The sequence below is a fragment of the Lissotriton helveticus genome, chromosome 5_1 (genome assembly GCF_964261635.1).
Source record: "Lissotriton helveticus chromosome 5_1, aLisHel1.1, whole genome shotgun sequence".
In the NCBI taxonomy this organism is placed as follows: Eukaryota; Metazoa; Chordata; class Amphibia; order Caudata; family Salamandridae; genus Lissotriton; species Lissotriton helveticus.
The window spans coordinates 402609192-402635482 of NC_136065.1; the positions used below are offsets into that span (position 1 = coordinate 402609192).

General features: G+C 40.1%; 1 protein-coding gene across 1 annotated transcript in view; it reads left to right on the top strand.

Annotated features, from left to right (window-relative positions):
* GPR153 (G protein-coupled receptor 153) overlaps positions 1-26291 on the top strand; it is a 478673-nt gene that overhangs the window by 441609 nt on the left and 10773 nt on the right. Inside the window, exons 4-5 of the mRNA XM_078642619.1 lie at positions 2182-2371; positions 16826-17010. Coding sequence (XP_078498745.1) covers positions 2182-2371; positions 16826-17010 — 375 coding nt within the window. The remainder of the gene's footprint in view (positions 1-2181; positions 2372-16825; positions 17011-26291) is intronic.

Genomic DNA, 26291 nt, shown 5'->3' on the forward strand with positions numbered 1-26291 from the left:
TTATGTTGCTTTTGTGTTCTGTTAAGCGGGATTTTATCTTTATTGTTGTTTTGCCCACATATACTAAACCACATGGGCATTTGAGTAAGTAAATCAAATTCATGGAATCACAAGTCGCTGTGACTTTGAGTTGTATGAGGGTGCCCTGGCGAGGATGGTTAATGGTAGTTCCTTTGATGATAGCATGACAATTATTGCAGTTATGACATGGCATTCGTGGTGACTTTTCTTTTTTACACGTCAGCGATGTTAAGAGCATGCACACTTTTTGTCCGTTGGTCAGCGTTCTCATTTTCACTATTATTTGTCCCCTCTTTCATTTTAAATCACCTTTTTCCAATGCACGTACAAAAACAGACATCAATCACTCACAAAGTACTTCATCTTTCTTCTGGCGCATTTAGATGCCGGTTCTAACATCACCTTTTTTCGAAACTTTTCAGATTTCTTTGCATGACCACATTCTAATATGTTATAGTTGCTTTACCAAGTTGTGGACCCTCAAACAAATATATTTTCTCTGATAGATTCCCCTGATGAAGTGCCTGTTTAGGCACGAAATGCATTGGGACCATGTTTTCTAAGAGTTTCCTCAAGTATACTAAAAGAAAACTTTTGATGTGAATTACAACATTGAAAACTGATGAACACGGATTGATTAAATTCAAAATTGATGAACTTTATTGAAAACTCCTTCACAATTTATTCTATCTTATTTAAAACATTCAGTTTTACTTTATAAAAGATCGCATCGGCGATCCACCACAGCAGCGCCCCTAGGGTCGTTCCCTATATTCAGGGAACGCTTTATTATTTGTTCAAAATTTCACACCTAAAGTCCGACTAGGTGATACCTCCGAGGCACTCTACAACCTACATCTTTGGATTATAAACTAAAGCTTGTGCCCAGTAACCCATATTGGAAGTCTAACTCTAGAATATCACATGAACCCTAAAGAGTGCGGGCCTGATTAACAAAGGGTCTCTGCACTTTTGACAGAGGCCGATCAGTCACGGGGAAGACTGCGTACTCGGGGTGAAGTCTCTACATTGAGGAATCTCATTCCAGAGATTCCACCAGTGTGGAGGCTCCCCCATGACTGCGGGGCCTCCGCCATGAATGCGGAGGCCCTTTGTGAATCAGGCCCTAAGTCTAGTCTAGTCATAGACACCAATTGCTTGGTTAAATCCAACCTTACACCCAATAGGGGTTGTGGTGAAACACCATTTCAGCTATGCGTCTGCCATGGGATAATGTGGGTTTTAATAATCAAGGGAATTATTAGAACTTACAAGCAGTCAACAAATGTTGAGGAACTGGGTAGAAGTATACAACTGTTTTAAGGCTGACTGTCTATTACCTTTATCTTTCACTTTTGTGCCAGTTCTTGTGCTTTCCTCCATTCTTGGTAGCAGTGTTGAAGAAGTGTAATATTGGAACGTTGTTGACTGTGGATTATTTCAGAATGTTTTCTTTTCAATAGGAGTCAGCATAATGATATTATGAAGTTCAATGTGTAACCACAATTTCTACATATTTTCATGGCTTTAGAATCAATTATTTGTTACATGATGAAGACAATGACAGTGGAGTTCTCCCAAGTTATGGGCGAGGTCAAATCTCTTAATCCCGTAAACCTGTGTGTCCAAAGGCAGCCTGGCAGTCTCTATGTGGATAGATCAATTTGTGGAATAGAAGATTAAACACTTCACAGATAATATTACTACAATTAGAGTGCATTGTTGACATCTTAAAATGAAAAGTGCTTGAATCTTTCTCACTGAATGACACCACACTGGGTAACATGTAGAGATGGCCTCACTTATCATTCAAGCTCTCTATAGACATTATCAGGCATATTGACTAACGATTCTAAACTCAATCCATTCATTAAATGCAGCCATGATTTTCTTTCCCAATTCTTGGTCGGTTGTACTTTAAATGACCATATGTCCATTCACATCTCAAGTTAAGCCCTACACCATCTTACTAGCTACTGAAAAAACCTTCAATGAGCTAAAACCTTGTCAGGGATAATGATGATATTCGGCTGCTGGCTTGTAAGGCACATTTGCTTTTATAAGTGACACACATTGATTCAATAAAAATTTCAGAAATATCACATAGACAATATATCTTCATATTAGTTCTAAACATATATCTTTGTTTTATATCCCTAGGTTGTGAGCTTTGCTAGCTTGAAGTTTGATAAATCTTATGACTGGATGATCTTGTGCGTTCTCTGGTGTTCAGTAGTGCAGACACTTCTCCTGCCCATGTTACTATGTACCTGTGATCGCTACAGAGCTGATGTAAAGACGGTGTGGGAGAAATGTGTAGCCATCATGTCCAATGACGATGCAGATGATGGTAAGTGGTTTTAAGTGCAGATCCGTTAAGGGAATAAACTTACTATAATCAGAGCTAAGCTGATAAGAGTGAAGTGGTTAATAACTTTGCATATGTTCCATACACATCTGTGGATTTTCTTTTTGTTTCATTTAAAGGATTATATTCAAAACATTTTAACAATAATGTCTTGCACAGTCATAGCAAACAAGTGATTGTCAAGAATATAGCCTTCTTTAAGATATATGTCTTGTTCAGAGTCAATCAACAAAATAATCACAGCTTCCTCACAGTATTTAATGTTTTTTTCTAAATATAGTAGAGGAAAGGAAAGAAAGCATTAAGTAGTGTTGTGATAAGCATGACACCCTAAATAATAGAGGGGGGAACATTTGTTCTCACTGTATTTAAATTGTAAATAATAACAATATAAATATGTTTTAAAAACTCTACAGTATGTTATCCCAATGATTGTTTGTCAGATTATCAACTATGAAAATATTGTGATACAAAAAGATCATAGTACTTGGGTGGTAGATTTCAGAACTTACAGTGGTAGGCACAAAAATATCAACAATGAAAAATATCATTAAAAAACATAGTGAATACAAAAATAACCAAAACCAAAACATTGAGAACATGAAATAGACTCTATTTTTGTAACTAAGTTGACTTACTACTACTTTAAGTAATTAAAGTAGACTTAACTAAAATGTTGAGTTCAAAATATAGTACATACACAATTCTCTACAATTAGGTTTAAATTATCATTACTATATCTAAATGTTCCTATGCAAAAATAATAATTTAATTGGCATTCATAAACATCTCACACATTATGTTAAAATATATAAATATGCAACATTGTAAAATATTTTTACAAAGAAAACAGTCATATATAATTACATTATAATGAATATAAATATATTTTCTACAACTGTATGATAATTGCTAAGATTATGCATATGCATATCTGTACATTAAACCACCTTTAAAACCTTCTTTTAAAATTATTATTTACGTATCTTTTATATTAAGCCGTATATTTTTTAAACAGTTTAAACAGTATATAAAAATTTTAGTTTCCATTTCTCACCAAATGATGCCCCAATATATATGTACATAGATCTTCCATATCACAATAAACTATTCAGTCAACCCGCCAAAGAAGAAAACCTTTTTCCTATTTATTACAATATATAAAGTATAAATAAGTTGATAAACATTGAAATTAATTAAATACATTGTTATCATCATATACCTTCAACATAATACAAAACCCACCTAATCCTCCCATAAAATCCACAGCACCCAAAAATATATTTAATGAACACTGTCACATATAAAAAAGATTGTTAATATACTTCAACATAAGTTAAGCATAGAATAATATTTTTATTATACTGTCCATCCATTCTCCCGATAAACCCAACAACCCAAAAAATTGTGATCACAGAAATATTGTAAAAATAATTATAATTTAACCTATTTCTAAATTAAATGTTTACAAAAAAGTCATATTACATAATCGATAAATCTCAATATCCTACCACAAAATCTTAGGATAGTAAATATTACATATACATATCATTTGTTAACTTTAAAAAGCGATATGTTCACTCTCAATATTGTGTCCCACGATATGCTTGCACAAACAATAGCTTAACCAAAATATTATGCTCAAACACGTTTTTGGAGTCAATATTCTTGTACCATAACTTCAAAATTGCATCTTATGCTTGTCTCTTTGTTTTTAGGATTTGACCTTAAAGTATCTCTCACATCATATTACAGGTGTTATCATATCTGAAATGCTGCTGCTGCAATATATATATATATATATATATATATATATATAGCAGCTCCCAAACACCAGCCAACTGCACACACGAGCGGGTGCACACAAAGCGGGGGTGTGCCCGCAAACGTAATTAAAGCTCCAAAATCCAAAGGATATTAACTCCAAAAGGAATGCAGCACACGCAGGGGTGGTTCCAACCAAGATGTTTATTGTTGGAACGCTCACAGCAACAAGACGCGTTTCGCCATCGGGCTTCGTCAATTTGTGCAGAGAGCCGAGGCGCCCGTCTGCTTTAAAAACGTCATTCACAATGTAACAATCAAGGAAGGACTAACAAACAGCAATCTACCATGACCGCCATCTTAAGATGGTCAAAATAACATTGCGAAAGGATGGCAAAATGGTTAAAAGATAAAATATATAAATAAAAACCATACGTTTAAATAAACAAGATAAACCATCATTTCCAAGCCGTTGGGAGTCCCTCAGATCAAGCCCTGAATGGGCACAGATGTAGTGAAAAAGTATATTGACACGCAATCGTGTCACAATCAACTCTAATAATCATAATGCTTGAATTGCACAGTCATAAATACGATAAAGGGCAAATGCGCGCATACATCAAATTCCATGCGTAATACGTAATTAAACCCATCATCTATTGTCTTATGTGTCCGTGCGGCCTTCGATATATAGGCAGCACAACCAATGCAGTGAAACTTAGAATTTTAGAGCACATGCGTGCAATTGCTAACAAGGATGCCTCCTACCCTGTGGCCAGGCACTTCGAGAAGTTGCACAAAAGCAATAGGGATCTGTTGGTGTATACTTGTCTCGATAGTGTACCTGCTAATATCAGAGGGGGGGATCGCCTTTTGAAGTTAAGACGCTTGGAATCCAGGTACATTATTGACTTGCAATGCAAAACTCCTCATGGATTGAATATGCATGAGGAATTATCAGTACATTTAGGTTGATGATTCATGTAATTATGGTGTTTTCTATCATTTCATTCTGGAAAGTTGCTGAATATGTATATATGTACATATTTATTTTTGAAATTTACATCTCTAGACATTTCTCAATTTTAATCTTATTGTCATTTTTGCAATGTTATATCTCATTTGTAGTGAAGTCTATGACTAGGCCCATCCAGGGTTTAATTACGTATTACGCATGGAATTTGATGTATGCGCGCATTTGCCCTTTGTCGTATTTATGACTGTGCAATTCAAGCATTATGATTATTAGAGTTGATTGTGACACGATTGCGTGTCAATATACTTTTTCACTACATCTGTGCCCATTCAGGGCTTGATCTGAGGGACTCCCAACGGCTTGGAAATGATGGTTTATCTTGTTTATTTAAACGTATGGTTTTTATTTATATATTTTATCTTTTAACCATTTTGCCATCCTTTCGCAATGTTATTTTGACCATCTTAAGATGGCGGTCATGGTAGATTGCTGTTTGTTAGTCCTTCCTTGATTGTTACATTGTGAATGACGTTTTTAAAGCAGACGGGCGCCTCGGCTCTCTGCACAAATTGACGAAGCACGATGGCGAAACGCGTCTTGTTGCTGTGAGCGTTCCAACAATAAACATCTTGGTTGGAACCACCCCTGCGTGTGCTGCATTCCTTTTGGAGTTAATATCCTTTGGATTTTGGAGCTTTAAATATATATATATATATATATATATATATATTCTATGTAAACAACCATCTATTCGTTGGCACTAGGTCTGTGTGATATAATATGGGAACATTTAAGCTGTTACAGAATATTGAAAATTAATACGATGTTTGTGAGGAAATGGCTCTGGGTTTAACTTCCACAGTCCAACCTGTTTAAATAAACAGATTATTTTTTAGAAGGCCAGAGCAGCACAGAGATCCTTGACCAAATATGTGCAGTTTCATATTTAACAGCATAACCAAGCAAGAAGGCAGTTAAGAAATAAAGAACTTAATGGCTCAGTCTAGGCTTCCGTGAAAAGGTAATAACATAGTGAAACTAAAAAAATGGTTAAAGGAGAGAGACCTTGGTTTTAAATGAGTGAAGGAAATGTGAACACATCCTTAAGATCAATAAAAAGGAACATCTTCTATGGTTTATAAAAGGGCCACGTTTTGACACCCCACCAAACAGCACAGTCCCTTGGTATGTGCTTTTAAGGAATTAAAGGGGTTCACTGTATCTCAACTTTCAATGTCTGTCAGGGTCTTTCAGCTCAAATCACAATACAGTGCATTGATCTAACACATAATATGTGTTAAAATGACATCAAACCTAGTCGGCTACCTGAATTCATGTTGGCCCAAGCTCTGAGAAGGTGGTAACTCTTGCTCATAGATGTCTAAATTCCAGCTCACATAAGGAGTACTGGGAAAGAGTCAAAGTGTAGTTGTACATACTTTAAGTCAAACAATGATGCACTGTCCATCTAGGTAAAAGGAAGGTGCAACACTCAGTTTTGTCCTCCAGTATAAAGCTGTTAATCTGCAGCACACAGTGGCCAAGGTGACGGAAGTGTCTACCTCAGTGAAACTAAAATTGAACAAAGTTGTCTCAGTGGGTTGATGCTGGCTCAGTGCTGGTGGTCTAAATCAGTGGTAGCATTGATTGGAAGGTTTGTATAGGTAAAGAACGATTTACCAGGAGTTTTTATCAGGGCTGTTTCTACTGAACTCAAGTATGTTTTGCAGGTATTATGTAGGCAGCTCTCCCTATACCCCAAAACACCTCCAGTCTTAACAAAAGAGGCAGGTCCATACATCCCTATATACCAGGTAGGGAAACTGGTTTGCTCTTTTCTGAAACAAAGCCCTTGCCAAGTAGATTCAATTTGTTCTGAATTTTCTTGGTAGTTAGCAGAAGATCTTCTTGCAGTAAGCTTGTAATCTTCCCCTTTTCAGATGCTCCAAGCTGGTTCTGAAGGGAGAGCCAAGTAAGGGTAAAATAAAAAGATGAAGTAGCATCCCACTGATGGTTGACACTAATGTGATTGGTAAAAAATTGTCACAAACCACTGCCCATCTTTTGCATTACCGTGATACAGTGCAGCTTAAATTCTCATAAAGTATTTCGTAAATAGCTATCCAGTTTTGGCTTGGAACACCTTATAGGGCCAATGAACTCTCCTTTACTTCTTAAATACACTCACTACCAAATAATTGAGTCCAGTCTACTTCAAATGGATTCCAGAACCTTGTGCCAACGCTAGACCAGGCTCTCTTACAGGGAAGTGGAGACTGCACACAACTTCCTTTTGAAAAGAACTAACTATAATCATGTCTATTTAGTAACATATGGAAATTCAGAGCATCCAGCTCAACTAACTTGGCATTGCCTGACCATTGTGTGTGATCTCTTTGAAGCATGGGTCAAAAAAGAAAAGAGCGGAATGGAAACTGGATAGGGAGAAAACAACTTAGTTCTGGAACTTAAACCCAGCTACTGAAGTGGTGTGAGAGCGAAAAAGCCACAACTACGGATGTTGGGTACCCACCCAGTGCCAGTGCACACCTAATATACCAACTCTGCCCTATATGTCTTAGAGGCTCAGCTCCTGACCAGGAACTATATCTATGCTATATCAAATGCTAATTTTCATGGGCCGGTCTTCTATAATCTCCAGGTCTAATCTCTTCTGGCCTTAGAGATAGCTATAAACACATGGTCACTCAAACGTATCATATGCGTTCCAAGAAATGAGTTACTAAAATTGCCCAAGGTAAATGTGTGAGTCCAAGATATTCTCTACTCCGTATTCTTGTGAACCATTTACTAAAACTAGTGAATGCTATGTTACCAGTTTTGATAGTGCTGATTTAATGGTGAAAAAACATGGCAAACTGAATATATCTGACATCTATTGGGTAATTAACGTAGTGCTGCAGCAGAACTCATCAGCCTTAGAGCGACTCACAAACCTAGTGGAAAACTTTAAATGAGATCCTGGCAGATGGCAGTTAGACCTTGTCTCCAGTTTGATAGACAGGAGAAAGTCTACAATGGTGTTCTGCGTATATCTGATTATCTGCCTGTTATTTGAGAAGAGGTTGACAAACTGTCTTCTTTCTTCTTTCATGCTTGAGAGATGTGTGAAATAAGAGCATGAGATGGAAGAAAGGCAAGATGGAAAAATGAGTAGAAAAATGCTACAAGAGCAATAGAAAAGAGATGATCCTGTGGAAGTTTTTAGTGAATTATTATAAGCAAACTCTGCCAGATAGATCCACCTACTCCAATAGAGAGTGTATGAAATCATTCAATGGCTTGATTCTACCTCTCTGTCCATTGGTTTGCAGATGATAGCCAGTCAAAGGAAAGTATTTGGTCTTTTTGATCAATTCTTTCCAAAAGCGAGGTGTGAATTGAGGGCCTCAATCTGTAATGATAAGTTTAGGGAAACTATGGAGTCTAAGGGCCAGATGTAGGTAAGTTCCATTTATCGATTCCTTAATGGCGATTATTACCAAATCGGTATTAAGGAATCGGTAAATGCAATGTAGGTAGGAATCGCTAAAATATTAGAGATTCCTTAACATTCCTTAATAACGAATCGGTAATACTGATTTGTTATTAAGGAATACCTAGATATTCATTCCTATGGGCCAGGAGGCCCATAGGAATGACTAGGAAGACATTCACTATTAGCGATTCGGTATTACCGAATCGTTAATAGCGGGAGGTATTTCAAGGGTGCCAAGGTGTCCAAAGGACACCCTGTTGCACCCCTGAAATGTGCATGTGTGCACATGTGGCGCAAATACATGCCCGAAGGGCATGGATGTGTCCCGCATGGCACAGAAATAAAAGCAAAAAAGTGCTTTTTGTAAGGAAATTGCTTTTTACTACCAACTTGGAGTTGATGGTAAATAGTGGTTCCTTAAGGCTGAGGTGGAATGTTTTTAGTGCTACCTACATTGCATTTAAGGAATCGGTATTACCGATTCCTTAAATGCAAGAGAAATACCGGATCAGTATTAAGGAATCAATATTTACCGATTCCTTATTTACCGATTCCTTACCTACATCGCACATGGCTAAATAACGGTCGGTAACGCTGAAATTTACAGAATTTCGGCGTTACCGACCGGTATTTAGCCACCTACATCTGGCCCTAAATTGTTAAGGAAGAATTAAGCAATACAACTGCTCTAGGCAACCCTTTTAAGGCAGTGGTTCCCAAACTTTTTTGAACTGCGGCTCCCTTGGCCCATTGGCCATTACTCGTTGCTCCCCACTTTTACTTTTTTGGGAGGGTGGGGTATGTAATCCTGGCGTTTGCAGTACTTTTTTTCTCCCTGAAAATCATTGGGATGAAACTGATGAAGGTATTATAATCATATATGCAGGGTGTTTCATATTACTAAGGCAGCGCCTCTAATATAATATTCCTACTTACATTTCTTTGCCCATGCCTTTTTTAGAGTACCCTCTTAAACTTTTGTATCCCACTTATAGTGCTAGATAGCACCCCTGTGCATGTAGGCCTCATTGCCAAGGTGCTTGAAGAACATTTGCATGCCTTTCTACCCATGTCATACGTGCCTACACACCTGTCTCAGCAGGGTGACTCAAAATTTTATTTTTGCTGTCTGCTCCCTAAAATTGCCTCCAAATTAATGCAAGCCCTCTTATTTTTTTTAAACGTCCCTCTTTCTTTCTTCCAAATGATGGCATAATGCCGTGTACGGTGTTTTACTTCGCTGTGCTCAAGGAGAGAGCAGGTCTGTCTGAAAATGTGTGTGTACTGAAAGAAATATGAACTGGAAGTACCTATGGTTCAAATAAAAGTGTCAATGGTTAATAATATTTAATGTGTTTAATAGATAGGACAACTGTTCTATCCTGATTGCTTACATTGGTGTAAAATGCATTTGGAAAAAAACGAAACTATTAGCGAGTCTAACAAAAAAAATCAGAGATCTTTCACTTACTCTGGGAGTGTTGGACTATGGGGATCCAGTGAAATATGGAAGTAATCTCCCTTGACATGACATCATATAAGCCATACATTTACAGTTTTAGGCATGTCACTCACAAATCATTGACATCATGCTTTTAGGTCTAATTAGTTTAACTGAAGCCAACAGACTCTTTAACATTAAATTCATTAAATCATTAAAGTGCTTGGTGAGTCCCGCCCCTGGCTAGGTTTGGGGCTCCCCAGGGAGCCACGGCACACAGTTTGGAAACCACTGCCTAATTGCAATATTTAATTAAGAATTTGCTAAATGGAATGACTGTAGGGTAATGCCTTCTGAATAGCAACTCCCAAATTTGAGGGGCGCAAATAGCAATTTCTAAAATTGCTAATGGATTTGCGATTTTCAAATTGCAATTGATTAGCAAACTACACCCTCCCCCCACCCAGAAGTACATAAAAGTACTTACTGGTTCAGGTGAATGACCCTCAAACTAGGAAGCATTCATCATTGCCATCTTGTGAAGCCTACTGAGAGGAGGTGCTGCAGACTACTGTTAATAGTTTGTGTGTTTGTGGCAAGGAGGACACAACTTGTACTAAGTATGGCAAGCGAGGATGCTGATAAGAGGTTTGGGGGTAGAAAAAGAAAGGGTTTATTTTCTGAACGGGAGTTAGATATCCTCACAGAGGAATGCTGCACAATCATGAGCAGCTCTTTGGCAAAGCATCTTTGATGGCCCCTGAGGCCCAACAAAAGATAATCTGACTGGACATGCAGGTACAAATCAATTCAGTTGGAGTGACACAGCGGGCAGTGGGTGAACTCCGCAAATGTTGTTATGACCCCAGGTCAAGGACAAAGGAAAAGGTAGCCACTCGCCTGGCAGAAAATCATTCCACAGGAGGCGAACCCTCCAGAGTGTAACTACCCATATCCATAGAAATGCTAGTGGAAGGCACCCTTGAGCCAGAGGCCGTTGGAGGATTTGGACACATAGACCCTTAATCGCAGGACCTGGCCCAAGTAAGTGCATCTTGTCCAATGTAATATGTACTCAGATACATGTATAGTTAGCATTCACTGCGGACATACAAGTGCATTAAGGGACATGTAGTACATTGAATGTAGTGTATGTCTTAGACACATTTTATTGTGCTGAAAAAACAAATGAATGTCATGTTGGTATAAATCAAACAGAAAACATTAATTATATGTTTTTTCTGCATCACAAACAATGCTGCACAGCACACAGAAGGGGCTGAGTAAGAGGAGGGTGATGCCACTCAAATGCATGAGGAGTATAATCAAAATGGGACATACTATGGACCCCCAACATCACACAGGTACTACAGTATGTACTCTGCAATATGCATCAGGAGAGGAATTTGCTGGTCAACCACAGCCAAGCACAGGCTTAACTCCTGTTGTGAGACCACGCCAGCAGCAACTTCTGGGACATGGTCATCAGGCATGTCTGGTACAGGTAAGAGCGGTGGGGCGAAGCGGGGGGAATTCGACAGATGACGGGATAGGGAAAATAAAATAAATAAATAAATAATATCACTTACCTTGTAAGTGGTTTTATTTATTTTATTTTCCCTAGCGCATCGTATGTCGACTTCCCCCGCCACGCCCCTCTGCTCTTATGTGTACCGGACGCTCCTGATGGTTACCCACAACACAGGCAAAGATCTGTCTCAAAACCAATCCGTTCAGTCCACAAGCAGTTGACAACACCCAGGTGTTTTGTGGCATTGAGAACTCCATTATTGAGCTTCAACGCCTTACACAAAAACAGATAAAAATCATGAATAGGAGGTTACAGACAATGGAACAATCAATGTCCTTTGGACTGGCCAATGTATCTAGACAGTTGGCAGAAAATCAAACACAAATGTACAGGTGGGTTGGACAGCATGACAGCTGTAATTGAAAAGTGTGTGTCTAACGATCAGACACTGACACATACCAAAAGCGCCGGGAGAAGCCCTTTGCTACCAGAATGGACACTCTAAGCAGTTCAGTCGGCAGGTTGACACATGCCACAACTACCCTTTGTAGGAGAACAGTTAATGTCCAAGTCAAAATGGGCCATTTCAGTGGCGACGTAGCAAAGCATTTGTAACTCATCACAACAGCGATTGAGGCAACGCAAACTGACCGCATTGCACTTGTAACATCTGGTGATGGTGAGAGTAGCGAGGAATTCTCTAGCTTCAGTAGCGTGCCCACTACCAATACTACAACCCAAAGAAGCAGCAGTAGTCGGACACATGCTGCCACACTTCACGAGAGTACACCATCAGGCCGCAGGGGCAGAAACCATTAATGTTGTTGTATTTTTTATGTGTCTCATATCTGATAATGCTCATATCTAGGGGATTAACCAGCATGGCCATCATTTGCTACATCTTTGTTTGTTAATGAAGAAATTAAAATACATACAATCCATTAAAAAACTTTCTTTCTAACATCATTACGTTTCTGTTTCTTGTTTTCATGATCAAATGGATTATAACTGCAGACTTACCTTCCAAAATAATTGTTGGCAATGTGGTCCCGTCCCATCTTCCCTCCACTGATCTCCTTTCCTCTGCTCACTGCTGTGTTGGGCGTGCAATATCGTCATCTTCAAACTAAGAGTCTGACACTGTGATGTGTAGTCCTCTCCAGGTGGCAATGCTGTGCAGCATTGCAGTAGTTGCCATGAGTTTGCATGATGTTCCTGGTGCATACTGTAGTGCTGCTCCACTCTTATGTAAACACCGAAATCAGTTTTTCTACAGTCCAAACATCCACTCTATTATCCCTCTGGTGCATTTATGTATAATATTGTAGTGCTGCTCAGTGGGGTTGTTTGGTGAACTGTATGGTGTCAATATCCAGGGTTCTAAGGCATACGCACTGTCACCTGAAGAAGACATGCACACAGGTCACAACAGCCAAAACATGAATGTCAGAATACCACTCTTCACACATTGTAGTACACTCCATTACCTTATAGATATCCATCATCAAACTCCCCATTTTCTAGCCATCACGAGATGCCACTTTGCCTGAGCATGAAGAAATCATGGGTGCTTCTGGGGTACTGAGATACAATGTCAGTGATAATGTGTGCATTAAACACCACTTGTGTGTTAAGTGAATGTATGTTTTTGCAGTTACAGAAAATATATTCCAGGTGCGATGGGCATATAGTCAGTCACATGTGTACCATCCACATACCCTACCCTATGCGAAAAATTGGCTCTCCTATGAACATCTAATGTTGTGGTTGGATTTCTGTGCTTGATTGGGTTGCATGATATATATTACTATGGTATCGAGGAATGCACACAAAAAATGGCAATGCACTCTGACACACACCACCAGCAACGCAACCCTGGTAACTACCAGATGCTATCAGGTGTAGTGAGCACAGCACCTTCACATGTGTGTGAATGGCATTATTGCGCAGTGTGTTGCTGTCAAGGTGTGGTCTCAGGATTGCAATGAGATCTCAAATTACAGCACTACTCAGTCCGCATTTGTCAGAGATTTCCTTCTCTGTCTGGTTGAAGATGGTCACTCTGATTCTGTATATCCTCTCCTGTCTCCTCCTCCTCACTGAGCCAAAATCCTCATTCTCCTTGCTATTATGTACAATGCTGCCATTTTGAAAGGAGTTTAATGCATTTTGGGCTTTATTTTATTGGTTGCAGTCAGTTACAACCTATTCTGACTTGGTGATAATTTTCATGTGCTAAATATTTTCTCATTCCCTAATCGTGACTTTATTGAACATACAATTTTCGAATCACTATTTGGTACTTCCTAATAGTGAATCGCTGAATGCGTCCGAATTTTTTTTAAAAACACAATACATTTGCTTTACTATTCTCAGCTTGTGAATGGGTTTCGAACATACCAATTCCTCCAAATAGTGGTCGTAAAGTACATAGCGACCGAATTGTGAATCGCTAAAGCTTCGTGCATCTGGCTCTTAATCCACTTTGCGAGTCAGAAAAGCATTTCCAACTTGCAAAAGGGGTTTGAAGCTAATTCTGAATTACAATCAGGCAAGGGTGTGAAAGGGCCTCCCCTCCACTTAATTACTATTCATAATTACATGAATAAATGATTTGGACTGCAATTGCAGTCACAAATCTTTGATCTGATACTGACACCTGAGCTGAGTTGCTCTTCTTTTTACCCGACTTGGATTGACATCTCATTTGCAACAGGAAAGATGTCTTCATGAGATAGCTGCCCCTTTGGGAATCATGTGGCCTCAAGGGGAGTATGCAGTGATCGAGGAACCACTATACGATCTCTCTCATCTTTCCAAGTGGTGAAAAAAATTTTAGCCGGCCATTTTTATTTAAAGAACACAACTTCCTCTAAAAAATGCTTCTTTTTGGGAATGGGAATGTACATAGCCATCCCAGAGTTGGCCAATTGCCAATCAAAGTTCGTTGCAGATAGTGACCTATCTAATTAATATTAATTAGGCAGGCTATTCTATCATCCCTGCCTATGGACATTTTGTGACATGACCTATCACTACATAGGTCTCATTGCAAAATCACAGGTAGTAAAAGTTGTCCCAAAATGTGTATCCGCTGTTTAAATCTGCTTGCTCATACAGCAGGCTCTTATAGAAATAATTAACGGTAACCAACGCTGACTTAATCATTACGGTCTAAACTAGTTCACCAAGATGACAAACTAAACCCAAAATCACATAGGCAAAGGCATCCAAATAAACTATGGTTATATTACAAACAATCAGCTATTAGGTAAATATAGGATTTCGTATTGAGCCTCCATAAAGTGATATCAATGTTTTTTAAAGGTGAAGTTCAATTGGGAAGTTTGTAGGAACACTGGTCATGTAAAATGAATTTCTGTCTCAAGTATTGGTGAGCTGATAAGACCAAGCTAAATAGTATAATAAGAGATAAAGACAACAAAGGCTGATAATAATGAATGATCCTGGTACGACATTGAGTACTTTAATGAAAACATATTTCTAACATGGCTAATCAGCCAGACATAGGGATGCTTCAAAATGATGAGAAGGGCAGAGCCACAAACATACTATTTCCTTCTTTTGTTGCACACTGCTCTTCTAATACAAGGCTATTGGAAAGTCTCAAATAGTTTTTAAGGTGGTTGCAGTCATGATACATGCACTTCACGGTTAATTGCTTGGAAGTTGACTTCTTTACAAAAGGTTATGTGTTCCCTATTATTGGTCAGGAACTTCTACATGATTGTTTTCAATTTTCACAGGTCCCTTTAGATTTAAACGGATGATTATTAACATCCATTTCACTTGGTTCTGAGTTGTCTGTGGTCACAGATATTCAAGTCAGGGCAAGGAGCAATTCATTCCTGACTACTGTTTTCTTAGCAAGTAGTAAAATATCTGCTTGCGTCAGACAGGATTTTTTTTATCTTCTGTGTTGCAGGTGTATGGTGCATGCCCTTTGTAACTTCCCATGTGCTTTGTATTCCACTGTGGAGGATGGAATAGAGAAGCTCTGAAACTACAGATCACTTCTCTTCTCTTTCCACCCACCTCTGCCCACTTTTAATCAGTTAAGCCTTCAAAGAAACTCCAGGCAACACTAACTCATGAAGATTTACTTTGCAGAAAAGTTGTGGTGTCATTAAAGGCCCTCGCATGGAAACGCCTCATTCACCAACCAATGTATTGGCATTCTTCCTATAATATTTCTCCGCTACCTACATATTTCTGATAATTCCCTCTGAAGCTTGTAGCCAGACATCTCCTAGGAAAACCACTTTGATGGTGTGAGCTGGTGATTTGCCTCAGTAGAGAAGTGTTGAATGGACTAGCTAAAGTATACCTTTTGTTAGGCTATGGTAGTTGGATTGTGCGGCGAACAAGCTATTTTCAAAACATTGCAACATTAAAATAAGTAGCTCAAATATGATTTAAGGTTTGATTGTATGAGTTGGTGGATTTTTCAGTTATCAATTTTAAGATCCAACCTAATACTGGAGTAAGATTTTTAATCATCGGAAAATTTGATCTCCGGGAAAAACCAACAGGGCCCACCACAGCATACAGTTGGCTAAAATATACATAACAATGCACAACATATCCTGCAACCTAGTTTTCATACATGCCCCAATTGCAGCAGGGTATCATTCTACAATGCACGAATACTACAAACGTATACATAGCGAGTTATTATTAATTTGACAACCTACTGTTCTCATAGTGTATGAACAGGCCACAGTAGTGGCAATGCACTGAGAGGCCAAAAGAATACTATTTTACAGAACATATGAAATCCAAGATAAACAATGGATTGAGTTCCTGTTAATAGGGAAGTAACTAAGTGAACTATAACATCCAAATTAATGCTACGTAAGACGAGCCAACAACCTTTCACCATTTTTAGATCTTTTTCAAAGGTGTCAACATATTATGGCTATTCATTACCAATTCTTAACCAAAATAGCATTGATTGAATGAGTAGAAACTTTGCAAAATAAGAAAACTATATGACGGGGTGAAATGAAGACACACTGGACGATAAATAGAGGTGATGGAACCAAAGAGAAATATGGTACTATGTTAAACATTTCAATGTACTCTATGATGTTCATTGTGAAAGAGGGATGAATGCTCTTTTATTTTTTGCAAACAGCTCTAATTTGAAATGGACATACTCTAGTGCATTGGTTTAATAAATTGTAAGCATATTTTTTCAACAGAAAACAGTCGCGACGGTGGAATCCACGCAGATTTGATTTATGAAAGACCCTATGACTACAATTATGGAGGAGATATCATGGTGATGGATCGCATTACCAAGTATGAGTTTTCAGCACTGGAAAGAGGAATTCCTCAGATCTTTCCTTTAAGAGACATGCAGGAAGACAAAATGCATTATCTTCAGGTAATGTAATCAGGAAAACCATTTCTGTAAACAAGAAACTCAATATTGTGGTGCTGCCTGGAAGGATAATACTACAAAAATGTGTGTCTTGAAGGAAGATCATCTTTCAGATAGCTTATAATGCTTTTTGGTATGCAATTAAATTTGTGGTGATAGATTTCAATCTATTTTTGTTCAGAATACAAAATACGTCACTTGTGGCAAAAAAACTAAACTACAAAAGAAAAAAATGACATTCCAGAAAATAAATAAACTTGTCTATTACAAATTGTGAATGATATTTACAAAATATGTTCAGCGCATTGATATAGATGCATACAACATGCACTATAATTCTCATTATTAAGCTTAAAATAGTGAAGACATGCAGACTTGTATTTCATAGACATTGCTTTACATTTTTAATTTGAAAGTTTCAATTAACAGCCATTTTAGAAACAAAAATGTTTTTTAAAACTGTCACTAGTGACTGAATTATACATACAAGTAGGATGATCAAAAAATCTAAAGCTTGTGATATCATTTAAAAAGTTATGACCACGTAAGTGATGAGAGTACTCTTGTCTTTAAAGCATACACACATATGCAGCTGGAATTGGTCTGTTCTGCTCTTTACATTGTTACAATGATAAATCTGTGGACAGATGTACTAAAGAACTGGTCTCAAGAAGTTGAATCAAAATATTCACCATTTCTTTGCCTTATAACTTATTTTCCAAAAGGATCTACACACTAATTAATAAGTTGGTTTGCAAAACAAGACATGTAAGTGAATTACGGAATGGACTGCCTAATTAATATTAATGGAACTGGTTGCAAATTGCAAATCACTTTGATTGGCTACACATACTTGTAATGGACGACTGCAATGGTAAGCAGAACAACAAGCCTTCCTTTGCATTTCAAAACTGAATACTTTTTTTGCTCAAAGCAGGCCAGGGGCCTAATTCAGAGCATGGTAGATGAGATGCTCCATCACAAACACAACAGATGTCCTGTCTGCCATATTAGAAGTGTATTATATCCTATGGCACTTGTAATACAGCAGACGGGTCCTCCGTCATGTTTGTGGTAGGCTATTCCGTTTGCCAAACTCTAAATCAGACCCAAGTTTTTTAGGTAAAGGGGGTTTCTTTTAATAAAAAAGGTTTTCACTTTTGAAAAACGTAAGCGAGACAAACAGTGGTCCCCTAGAGTTGGGGGTTCAGTGACCTACTCCCCCTGAAGCTGCCAATTTGCTTCCAAAAGAGCAAGGGATCCAAAGAGGACCCACTCACCTTTGCTAATCAGTTATCAGCTTACCTTAAGGGTCAGTACCTTTTCTTTGGTTCAAACTACTGATACATCAAGTGCAATTTCAATTTAGAAGGAAGACACGAACACACCCTTTCCACATTGTGATTCAAAATCCATTTCTAAACACATTTACAGTTTTAAAAATACTTTTTTTTATTCATACCCAGATAACGTCATATACAAGATTAAATAACAATAGGTCATATGAAGTTAATAAAATTCTGATAGCTTAGGTTAGTGCATAATACAAATAGATCACTTAAAAAAACAAACCACAGATGAGCTAATCCACAATAAGAACAATTACAAAATGTAGTATAGGCATGTTTGAAGCTAGGGAGTTAAAACCAAACTAAAAAAAGAAAAATAAACTTTATAGTTCATGCTTATTGATAGAAGACCCTTATATCCATAAATAATCCAGCATACCAAAAAAAATAGATGTTAGAGGTGGGGAAGTCAACCATCACCACGCTTTAACCCCCCGCATTATTAAGGTCCCCTAGCTTCTCTGCTCCTCGTTGAGATGACTGACCAAACCCCCGCCCCATGGAGTCAGGCCTGTCTGCCCCTACATGCATACAATGCCGTCTCGTAATTATATATCCCAAGAAGTCGAGCTAACCACATCTGGAAGGTAGGTGCCTCTGCGTCCTTCCATCTGGCGGCTAGCATTATCCTAAATACTGCTCTTCCCACAAATATACAGTATTCCTGTGCAGTATCAAGCTCCAGAGAACTATCCTATCCCAGAAGCAGCAGGGTAGGGGTCAGATTAATCCTAAAACCTGCTGTTGGAACTAAGGATGATGCCGGATCTCTTGGCATTTAGGAAGTCACTGATAACGTGGTTGTTTCAGCTTTATTGTCCCGATCAGCGGTCACTGAGGCTTAACGATATCAGTCATCACGCCTAGCGGTGGGATACTCAATTGAGTAGCTGTGTGCTTAACAAAACCCATTTAACATAACATGACAAAACTTCCAGCCTCCTTGTCCCTATCTACTGCAAACAAGGTAGACATCTAATTAAGGAGAGACGCCCAGTAGTATAGTGTAATATTAGTAATTGAAAGCCAAATGAAGTTAAAAAAGGACTCCAAGGTCTTCAAAATCTGTTCATCTACTGCGAGCGGAATTTAACAAAATAGATACAAGATTTTATGCAGCATAGTCATTTAAAAAAATGCCCTCTTCCAATTATCGATAGATGCAGCCCATTATTCAGCTGATATAAACTTTACCAGGGGGTCAAAATTAATTTTCCCGATTTCATCCACGTTTGAGCTAATGTGGACCCCGAGATAAACTGCTGATTCTGCTCGCCTAGAGTCATTAAAAACAATGGGGCATATTACCAAGCAATAGCGATAATTATCGCTATTGCTTGGTTAGAGACAAAAATTTACCGCTGAGCTGCGGCGATTTTTATCGCAGATAAACCTTGGTATTACCAAGGTTTATCGCAAATGCGATAAAAAACGGCCGCAATGCATGAATATCGCTGAAAAGTCAGCGATATTCATGCATTACCGAGCTAATGCTCTTAGCCATGTTATCCACCTTCCATTGGATAACATGGCTAAGAACTGCTACGGGGCAGGTTTTAGCTTTTGGAGATATTCGCGCTTAGCGCGAATATCTCCAAAAGTTGGTAATAGGTGATAGCGATGTTAGAGACTGTTTCCAGTCGCTAACACCTTGGCACGCCCACTTTGCATGTCATTAGTGATAAATATCACTGACATGCAAAGTGGGGCCCAAGATGGTCGCTATCTCCTACTAGCTGTCGCAAACTGGTGTTAGCGACAGCTAGGTAATAGGGAGATAATTTTATCTCCGCTTTCTTGGTTTTAAAGCCAAAAAAGAGGAGATAAACCCCCTTGATAATATGCCCCAATATTCTCTGAGCAAATAACAGCTGTCGTCCCTTCATTTAATGCGTACCCTGATACATGCCCATATCCCTCAGCAATATGTGTGATCGCCCTAATTTCCTCTTGCGGATCGGTAGTTAACAACATCATCGGTGTAAGCAAGCACCTTGGTCTCGTATCGCCTGCTTACGACCAGTTTAATCTCCTGGCTCCGTAGCAGCTTTACCACCAAGGGGTTTATATACAAAGCAAGTAAAATGGGGGAGCAGAGGCACCCTTGTCTAGAATCCTTTGATATTAATATGTTTCCTGATTCTCTCCCCATCAATTGCATTCAGGCTCTTGGGTCGGAGTACATGGCTTTAATCGCCTTTATAATTTGCGGTCCGAAGCCTTTTAACTCCAGTACCGCCCCCAAAAAACCTCCAGGATACCCGGTCAAATGACTTCTCTGCATCGAGGAGGATCATAGCCATCTGCCCCCCAGCCCCGGCCATGATGTCAAATAGCGATATAGCTCTCCCGATGTGATCCGTTGTTTTTTTTTCCTGAGATAAACCCATGCTGCCAGGGGGAGACCAGATGTCCCATAACCCTCCCTAGCCGGTTAACCAATATTTTCGAGTACATTTTTATATCCGAGTTTATTAAGGATATCAGCCAATATGAGGAAGGATTGTCTGTTGGTTTTCCTTTCTTTGGAAAGATAATGATATCCGTCTCTTTCCAGGATTCTGGAGGGCACCCACGATATTGTATACCCTACAAGAGATCAAGTAAAAGGGGGGGCATCAGATGTTGCATTATCCTATACAATTCCAGGGGGATCTTATAGTGGCCGGCAGCCTTCCCTGATGGCAAATCTTGCAGTGCTACCAGAACCTCCTCTAGTGAGATGCCCTTTTCTAAGTCGTCCTTAGCTGAGCTATCCAACACCTCCCCAAGATCTGCATTGGTTCGTATTTGGGATATATCCTGTGATGTTCCCGCTGGTCCCATGTCACCTTTGTACAGCAGTTGATAATAATCCTGAAACACCCGTAATATAAAATTTGTGTCGGTATACATTTGGCCATCCTTCCTAATTGAAGATATTATATTCCGAGCTGTTTTCTGATGGGTTCGTAGGCCTAGCCTCCTCCCCACTAGTTCACCATTTTTTATAAGAGTTATTTTGCTGGGACTAAAACTCTTCAGCCGATTTCTGTGTGAGCCAGCTATTTATTTCCTCATTGAGGGCAATTATTTGATGTTGAGTTCGAGCCACATCCCGACCCTGCGCTATTATAAGCACATGTTCGTCTTCTGCTTCAGCTAGGTTATGCATCAGTTGTTTATTCTTTGCCTCACGCTGCTTTCTTGCCCTGGCAACAAAGCTAATTGTTTTGCCCCTAAGGCCTGCCTTAAAAGAATCCCACACAACCCCTCTGCAAGCACTGTATCTATTTATATCAAAACATTCTTGGGACCATTTCTTAATGTGCTCAATGTAGACATCATTTAAAAGGAGTTTCCTATTGAAGGTCCATTTATTTCGAGTTCTTTTGAACCTTTACACTTCAAGTTCAAAAATGAATGGATTGTGATAAGAGATCACCTTAGGGAGTTTCCTAATATCAACTCCATTAAGTAAGTCCCTTGTAGCTAGGAAATAATCAATCCTGACATATTTGCTATGGGGGCAGGATAATACATGTACCCCAGGTTTTGGGGGTTCTTAATTGCCCAGATATCGACCAGGCCATGGCTACTCTTGAGAGATGACATAGCACTGTGCACTCTTGGCTTTCAGCCTTGGTACATACCTTGATATAGTTCCCCTCGGTGAGTGTCCAAGGAGATATTAAAATCTCCTCACATAATTAATGGACAGGGCCATGCCGCCAGCTCCAGCTCAAGGTCTTCAAAAATCTGTGGATTGTCTTGGTTTGAACTATATGCCACCCAAATTGTAAGCCCAGCATCTAGCTCTACCATTGCTCACCTTGCCAGTGCGTCTGAAGCCTTGCGTTTAGCCTGTCCTAAGGCAGTCTTTGCAAATATTGCCACACCTTGAATATTTGAGCTCTGAGACGTACATACCACTATATATTATAACCCCTAATACCCATCAGACCTTTCTTCCCCATGGGATGTGTGTCTCCTGCAGACACACTCTATCAAAGGCACTCATCCTTGCAAACTCTCCCAACCTTGACCTTTTCCCTCTACTGTTAAGTGCTCCCATATTCAATGAGCAGATAGTTACCCACCCCATCTGAACTTAGCTCCGTACCCGGCTGATATACCTCTAGTCGTTTTTATCCATTCATATTGTGATTCTTTTGTAGACACATTTCCTTCACGTCTCTGGGTATGTTTTTTCTTTACGTTTCCAGCCCTGCACCCAGCCCTCCCTTAGCCCCTCTCTCCTCCCCTCCCCAGCCCCCTTCTCCTCCCATCCTCCCGCCTCCCCGTCCCACCACAACCCTTGAGAAGCACTCAGGCTGTGGTTTGTGTGCGATGGATGCGACGCGCTAGACCGAGAGCCCTATAAATCTCATCCTTGTGTTCAAAAACAAAATACATGCTTCCCTAATATAGAAGACCCACTGGTTCAAATCACTACTTTCCCACCTTGATTTAATGCTTTTATAAACACTCCCGTGATAAACTAATTTCTTATGATTAGCTTAGTCTAGCCATTTCTACACTGTAAGGCTATCCAAATATTCTTTAGCTTTGATGTCTGATACATTAAACCATGTTTGCCCCCTCCCCGATCACTTTTAGCCGAGCTGGATTGTTCAAGACGACTTGTGCGTTTTTGTCCTGTAAAGCTTTGATCAATTGCCATAGCCGCCAGCGCCCTTCGACGGTAGTGTGGCAAAAGTCCGGGCGAACGAAAAACGAGACACCACCCTTGGTCCTACCTGCTTCAGATATGGCCTTTTCGAAGATTGCTTGATGCAGTAAAAAATTCCTGAAGTATACTAGATTGGCTCGTGGCATTGCTCCTTCCCTTACTGGCTGCTTTTGTAAAACAGGGACTCAATTTGTGCGTTGCACCTCTTAGGCCCAGTTCCAGTCTGTTAACTCCAGGAATGCGCCTCTTAATAACTCCACAACATACGAACAGGCATCTGCCCCTTCACACCTTTGGGAACTCCAAGCACCCGCAAGTTCTTGCGCCTCTGGTGGTTCTCTTGCTCCTCCAGCTTCCATTGTATATAGATTAGCTGGGACTCATGAGACTTAGTTAACTCTTGGGTGGCTGTGAGATCAGACTCTGTGGTAACAATCCTTGACTCGAGATCCGTCATCCGCTCTCCAATGGCGCTACAGGTTTGGTCAGCTTCCTGACCAGCCCCTGCACCTTTCGCATAGTTGATTGGGCCTTATGGCCATCTTGTTGTGTCTCATCCCAGTGCATTGATATAGCCTGAAAGATGGCTTCCAGCGTTGGAGGGGTTGGTCCATTTAAATCCGAGACAGATGGCCCGCTAGATGAGGGACCAACAAGTTGGTTTGTAGGGGTATAGTCCCAGGTGAGGTCTCTATCTCCCGGTTTTCTTCCTCTCTTCTGTATGGTCTTGGCCCGGGCTCCAACAACCTCATCTAGATCCCTATCAACATTACTGAAATCAGTGGAGGCACCAGAGCCATCATCTGACCACTCAGCCCAGTCTGATACGGAGAAGAAATAGTCACTTGGCTCCTTTTCCTTAACTTTTTCCAAGTCTATCCTGTTGGTCCTTTCCAACCCCTGACAACCCTCTGCCAGAGTTAAACATGTGGGATGCAATGAGCCACCCTGTCTGAGATCTGACAACGGTTCTGGTGGAGGAATTTGAAAGGCCCGAGGGAAAACACCCATCTCCGCTCCCGTACTTGCCCCCAATAGGCTTACTGCCAAGTTATCAGGACCTGGTAAGTCAGTGCTGCCTTGCCCACCATTAACTGTCAGTGGGAGAGGAGGGTTATCCTCTCCAGGCCTAACTTCCTTTCAGGTTGAATCAGACTTCTGACTGCCTCCCTGTGTCCCTGGAGAGCCGTCCGCCTCTAGCGCCTTCTCCACAACTTGCTCCAAGCTGGTGTTGCACATGACTGAATCCCCGTCAGTCTGAGTCCTCTTCGCTGCAGGACCTCTCAGAAGCTCAACCATTGTAGGGCCAGCCGGACAATGTTTCCTGGCGGCCCGCCTCTTTCTCTCTTGTCCAGGGCTTGCTCACGTTGCTCAGTTTGTTGACCTCGGCATCCCTGTCGAGGTGTATGTGCGGTCAGTACAGCCGCAGCATTGATGTTGGTTTCTCCCACCTCCGGATGGCCCTTGAGCGTGGGATGAACAGTCTTTGCTTTAGCAGCTTCACTGGCTGGTTTTGGCCCCATGCCATCTGCTGATACAGGAGCTGATGTATCGGTAAGGTAAGAGTCACAGAGAGGCCGGTCCGGCACAAATCTGATCAGTTTGTTAAAGTGTCTCAGTCCGAGTACTGTACCGATCAGCTGCACATAGTTCCCCAATACTCTCGGGGGGCTGCGTGTCACTTCCCCTTGCACTTCAAGGGTCATCTCATCACTTCTGCATGTAAATACTGATAGGGGCTCTCTTGCGGCCTGCGTGCTGCTTCAGTCTCAGTCAACCGCAATCTTGCTTCTACAATCAGGTTTCAGGCCAGGGCACAATACTGAGGTCACCATTCTAAACATTCTAGATGATATACAAGCTTCAATAGACCAAAACATATCTTGTCACCTACTTCTTCTGGATTTATGAGCGGAGTTTGACATGGTCAGCTACAAATGCCTAAGATAAACTTTTTAATTCAGATTGGGCCGAACAGGAGCCATCCTTCACTAGTTCCCTTCCTTCTTGCAGAACCAACAACAAAGAGTCAAAATCGGCAACACCCTGTCAGATGCAGAAGACATCAACAGGGGCATTCCGCATGGATCTAAAATTAGACCAGCGCTCTTAATTATATAAATGGAACCACTCACTGAACTCCTTAAACAATCAAAAATCTTGTACCACATATATGCTGATGATACTCAACTCTACATCAAGCTCTCCTCTCCAGAGGATATCCGGAGACTAGATGGCACCCTGAGGAAACACAGGACTGGCTGGTGCACAACCATCTAAATCTAAATCCACTGAAAATCAAATTAATTCTCTTCTCCCCACCCCTTAGATCTCAACAACCTCAACTATGGACTCATACCCTCAAATCGCTAAACTTCATCCCAACCATCCGTGACTCTGTTAAATCACTAGGAATCACACTAGACTCAAATCTAAACATGCAAGCTCACTACAAGCTGCAACCAGAAGCACGCTAACCTACATGTGCACCTTCTAAGAAAATTAAAAACCTTCACACTTCTAGGAGACCTCAAAATGGTGGTTCAATCTCTAGTGCTCTCAAGACTGGACTATGGGAATGCCACACTCATAGGTCTACAGAAAGCTGGCCTAGCCCCAATAAAAGCAACAATAAATTCAGCTGCAAGACTATTAACTGTTCACACAACATTATTATTGTATTTCCCCATCACTCAACTGGCTCCCAGTTGAAGCTAGGATGTAACTGAAGGTTGCATGCATAACCCACAAAGCTCTACACAACTCTGTTCCTACATACATAGCACATAGGATCAAGCTATTAAGAGGCAGAAGGAATTCTAGAAGTGCTAAACACCTCATACCAGAACCAGCCAGATTTAAAAAAAAATGAAAACACATGATTGCACTTTCAGCGGATCCTTTCCAAAAAGATGGAACTACCTGCCACCCTCAAATTTTTATTTTTTTTAAACTCAATTTTATTGATTTACATATATCAAAAGAGGCAATAAAACAAAGAAAGGAAACAGGGTTCCGGTTACATACCCCATGCATTTATCAGATATCCAGTTTCAAGCAGATTGTTTAAGGCACAGTTATGGCGTCATCGGGTGTTTATACCAATGTACGGGCAGGCCAAACCCACGGCCCAGGCAATTCCATGATTGAGTTCTGCACCCTCAATGAGAGCAATTACCTCATTCAGGCTTTTCAGGAAGGAAGTTAAAGCCTTACTACTAGAAAATAAATATGTCATAAGAGAGCTCTTTTGAAATTGTCAT